The sequence below is a fragment of the Rhinolophus sinicus genome, linkage group LG14, assembly GCF_036562045.2.
Source record: "Rhinolophus sinicus isolate RSC01 linkage group LG14, ASM3656204v1, whole genome shotgun sequence".
In the NCBI taxonomy this organism is placed as follows: Eukaryota; Metazoa; Chordata; class Mammalia; order Chiroptera; family Rhinolophidae; genus Rhinolophus; species Rhinolophus sinicus.
In genome coordinates, this window is record NC_133763.1 from 14653809 (window position 1) to 14658724 (window position 4916).

At 51.3% G+C, this 4916-nt stretch overlaps 1 protein-coding gene across 1 annotated transcript; it reads right to left on the bottom strand.

Annotated features, from left to right (window-relative positions):
- Positions 1 to 300: 300 nt before the first annotated feature.
- On the bottom strand, positions 301 to 4034 carry BHLHE22 (basic helix-loop-helix family member e22). The gene has a single exon (XM_019710702.2). It carries the CDS (start codon positions 3050 to 3052, stop codon positions 1982 to 1984), a length of 1071 nt encoding a protein of 356 aa, XP_019566261.2. The 5' UTR covers positions 3053 to 4034; the 3' UTR covers positions 301 to 1981.
- Positions 4035 to 4916: the final 882 nt, after the last annotated feature.

Below are 4916 nucleotides of genomic sequence, written 5' to 3' on the forward strand. Positions count from 1 at the left end.
AACAAGGTGGGAAAGAATTCCAGCCACAGCATGGCCTTCAAAGTTCATGCCAGCAGACAGGAACTCCAGAGGTCCTGTGGGTCTCATCACTGACCCAGTTTCTCTCTCCTCCAATGACCAGGCCCACCCACCATCCTTTGAACAAGTAAACAAGTGAACTACCACTCCTAATTGTGTATCCTTGACAAATCTTTAGTTCCACCTTCTCTGTAACTCCTTTCTTTTTTGTTACCTTTCAAGCAAAAAGTAACACAGAAGAGAGGTGACTGCTCCTTCCACAAAGCACAGCATAATAAAATGTTTGATCAAAATATTTTAATAAAGATTCTTTCTGACATAGATACACATACAAATGGTCGTACATAGCTGTCATAGTCTGATTGACCTATTGAATATATATATCATTCTTTACACATCCAAAACCCACCAATAGATCCATTACAGCTCCCAACTCGCCATCCAACCTGACAAACTAAATTTGTATCATCTGCAAGGAGTGGAAAATAGCAGGACTCCATTTTTTAAAAAAGGTTTTCTTGGTTTTCATAAGATAGAAAGGCAGGCAAACAGCCATGCAAACTAAAACTGAAAGCTCACTTTGGGTAAATAGCTTCTTGCTCTTCCTTAGTTTTATTTTATTTCTTTTTAAATTCTATTTTTTTTAGAAAAATAACAAAGGATTTCACACCATAGGCAAATCAAACCAGTCTTTTAACTTAAATAATTCTCCACAGTTAAAATAACTTATATATGTACATATATATTAAAAGCAATTAAATTAGACCTTTAAAAATGCACAGCACAGCCTGGAAAAATATTTGCTTAGCCTGGTGTCTTACTTAGAGGATCTATTGCTGTGATGTCTTTCCCTTTTAGAATGCAAAGGAGTCCCCTTTCCAAAAAGAGATCAATTCATCAATTAAGAATACACCTTTCCTGTAATTTTTGGACTGAAGCAATTTATTAAAGCTCAATTTAAATACAGGGATGATGCAACTGAAAAACTCCAGATGATCTTCGAGGAACCTAAGCAGCTCAGATACATCAATAGGTCTCTTCATACTTGTTGGCAAATAGACCTTTGAAACACTTGGCACACATTATAAGTTAATCTATAAAACAGAATTTAGAGGCATTAAAAAAAATCTGCACATAAGACCCATGACCTTAACACTTGATAAATACTGTTGATGTGGAAGGGTCATTGAAGAATAACAAATAAATACCATGAATTGTTAATACATCATTGCAGAGTGGAAAGTAACAAGGTGCACATAAATATTTTTAAATGCAATTCTTTCAGCCACAGTCAGTTTTTTATATCACTCTTGCCAAAACTTTTGAGCATTTTCACAGGATTAAAGTTCAGAGACAATAAAAAATACAAGTCTTTAATAGCAACGTGTCTCTTTCGTTTTCTTTTTTCTTTTTTTTTTTCACTTAAATCTACCTTTCAAGTTTTTCTCCTGGCTCAGAGTCAAAATTTATTTTCAAGTGCCCTTTGTGATTTGTCTGAATGAATATTCCGTCCCACAAGTTACCCAACCCCGGTCTCCTCCTCTCCCCCTCCGCACTAGCCAAATTCACAATTAGTAAGATTAGAATTTTGCCATTTAATGCTCTCCACGCTTAATAACCAAGCGACTACTTCTCAACTTAATTGTAACCTTAAAGGAAACCTCTGCTTCCTCGCGGTCTAGGCTGTCACCAAAGTTGCCACTTTTCTGAGAAAAAAGACATCCGTCCTCCAGCCCAACTCCACCTCCCTCCTCCCTCCCTCCCCACCCCAAAGACCGAGATTCTGGGGATGTCAGTCTGAAAGTCCCGTTTGTCTCTGAAAGGTCTCTTCAGTTCTCGCCTCTGCTTTGTTTGTTCTGCAAGTGTTTCCCAACTACCAGAGGACCAAAAAAAAGGGGGGTGGGGGACAGCTTTTCCCTTTCCTCTAGCTTTTTGGTCGGTCTTGTGTTTCTCGGGGGTGTGTTTAAGGCTTCTCCGTGCACTGTTTGCAGAGGCTGGAGGAGACGCTGTTGAACAGGGCGCACTTCTCCGGGCAAGAGGCGGCCGGGGGCAGCCCGGCGCTGAACGGGTAGCCGGCAGCCTGCTCGTAGGCGCCGAGCGCCGGGTGCAGGGCAGCGGCCGCCGCGGCCGCTGCCGCGGAGCTTGGTAGCGAGGCGGCGGAGATGGCCTGGCCTTGGTTGAGGTAGGCGACAAGGCGCCGCATCTCCTCCAGGGCCTGCGCCTGCATGAGGATGTAGTTCTTGGCGAGCAGCAGCGTGGCGATCTTGGAGAGCTTGCGCACCGAGGGGCTGTGCGCGTAGGGGATCACCGCGCGCAGCTCGTCCAGCGCGTCGTTCAGGTCGTGCATCCGCCGGCGCTCCCGGGCGTTGATGTTGAGCCGCAGCGCTTTCTGCTCTTTGGATTTCTTGCTGCTGCTGCCACCGCCGCCAGCGCCGCTGCTACCCCCGCTGCTGCCGCCACCGGGGCCCCCCGGGGGGGCGCTGGCGCCGCCGTGGAGGTGGGCGTTGGAGCAGCCCTCGGCCGCCTTGGCGCCGCCGCCTCCTGCGCCCGGGGAGGCCCGCGGGTCCGCGCCTCCGGCCCGCAGCACCAGCTCGCAGCGGCCGTCGCTGTCGTCGTCGGGGCTCTGCTCGCCGCCGCTGCTCTCGGCCACCGAGCCCCGGCTCGCGCTCTCGCCGTATTTGAGGCATAGAGCAGCCCCAGCCGGCAGGCTGCTCAGGCTAGGGTCGCCCCCAACGCCGGCAGAGCCCACCAGCAGCCCGGGGACGCCCCCCGCGCCGCCGCCGCCGCCTCCTCCAGGAGGCGGCAGCAGCAGCCCTGCCCCCTCGGGGTCAGCCGGCTCGAAGCAGCCCAGGGGCGACGAGGAGGACGCCGGGCGTTCCCGAGGCGGCGGCGGCGCCAGGGACAGGTCCATGCCCGGGGGCGTGGAGCGGAAAGCCGCCTCCAAGCGCTTGGCGGTGGAGGCGCTCAGGCTCTTGTGCAGAAAGAGGTCGTCTTCGCCCGCGGCGGCCGCGCCGAGGTGCAGCCCGCGCTCCATGGTCCGGCGCCGGCGCGCAGCCCCGGCCGGCCACGCCGGCCGCCGCCGCCGCCTCGGCTCGGGAGTCAGGCGGCGTGGAAGACGCGCCCGAGCCGGGCTCCGGGGCTGATGCGCGCGTCGGTCCGGGTGCTGCTGGCAGCCCTCTCCCCTTCTTTTTCTTTTTCGCCTTCCCCCGCGCTCGCCGCCTCCTCTTCTTCTTCTTCTTCGTCTCCAGCCGATGGTGCTGGCTGCTGGGGCTCAACATGGGCCGCGGCCCCGCATGGTGGGAGGGTGGGCGCGGAGCGAGTGGGGCCGCCGCCGCTCTGAGCCCAGCCCCGCGCCTCCTCTCCGCACCGTTTATCTTGCTTGGATTCACCTTCAAGAGATTTCCGGACCCATCAACCAGCCGCCGCCGCAGACGGGGGAGCCTTTTACATCATTATCTCTGAGTAGGTTATTATGAAGAAGACTCGCCTGTTGGGACAGCGCTTTCTACCCAATCAGGTTAACGTTTTAATTAATAGGATTAAAACGGTAACAAACAATCGCAGGCGCTATCTGGCCGCGAGTCTGAATAGTTTCATTTCCCAGGTCTGAAGACAGGCAGCAGCTAGCGCTTTATAAAAGGCGCCTGCTCCATTATTCTGCCTGCCATCTGTATACACAGCTTAGCGCATATGTTTGCAAGGCGCTGGGTCCTGTTAGTAACCCAACAACTGCCTTTAGCTTGACATGTGTGGCGACTTTCACTCATCAATGAGCACACTAAAAGCCCTACTTAGAGTCGAGGATGTTCTTTGCTCCTTCAGCAAATTGTAGATCCGCGGCGAAGCCCGGGAGTCCTGTGGAAAGCTGACGCCCCCACTCACCGCACCCCGCCCCCACTGCGCTTCCCTCGCTACTGCTGCCTCATCTTGTGCTAAATTACCATTCCGGGCGAGAATTATACTCCACCCCTGTTCGCATGTTGACTGTGGTCTCGATTTGGAGATGGGACTTTGGTGGTGGTGGGGGGGGGGAGGGTGTGAAGTGGTGTCCCGGCTGGCTTGTCCAAAATTTACCCAAGATTCTCAGCTAGTAAGTGAGCAAAGAAATCGTCCCCCTCGAATACACTGCCTTATTTCCACCACCACCCCCCTTCCCATTTCCAACCCGGTTGGGGGGGGGGGGTTGGAAAATGAAGAGCCAATTGATTATGAAGCCCATTAGATTAAAAAAGGGATGCCTTTGAGGCGGTCCCCAAATAACTGCTGCAGTAATGGTGACTATGAAGCACACAATTACCTAAACAGGAAAAAACTGATTTCTCAAACTTTTCTCCAGATTAAAATCCTGTAGTTTCAGAACAGTCAACTTCACCAGGAGTCAAATCCTCTCACACCCCACGTGGGGCATTTGTGTATGTTGATTTGCCCCGAAACGTAACCACCCCAGCTAGGAAGCCATTCACGGGCATCTGGACCTGCCTCGGTTGTTCTGGAAGGGCTGGCAAGGGGGTGGGGGGGACGTCTGTGCAGACAGTGCTCTTCTCGGATGGGAAAGGGTACACACCGACCGCTCGCTCCCGAGTTGCGTGTCTGGGAGCACATGGTATTTAGCTGCTGCTGTTCAGCCTTATGACATAAGTAAAAACAATATTTCCCAGCACCTCTAATAAATCTTTCTTATGTGGCAGAATTACTGAAGCCTATGAAATTTTTGGTTTCTCTGGTTTCATTAAAAACCTTTTAATTGTGCCTTTCTGAGTTGGCCCCAGGTGTTGGACTCTTTTCATTACATTTTGCTCTAATGTGATGAAATTCTAATTCTCTCCTTACCATATGGTTAAATTTCCCAACTGAGAATTAGTTGAAAAAGGAGAAATAATCTATTAATCTCTGTAATA

Bases quoted from the DNA above. Each gene is read 5' to 3' on its own strand.
- BHLHE22 (XM_019710702.2), bottom strand. From the start codon at position 3,052: ATGGAGCGCGGGCTGCACCTCGGCGCGGCCGCCGCGGGCGAAGACGAC.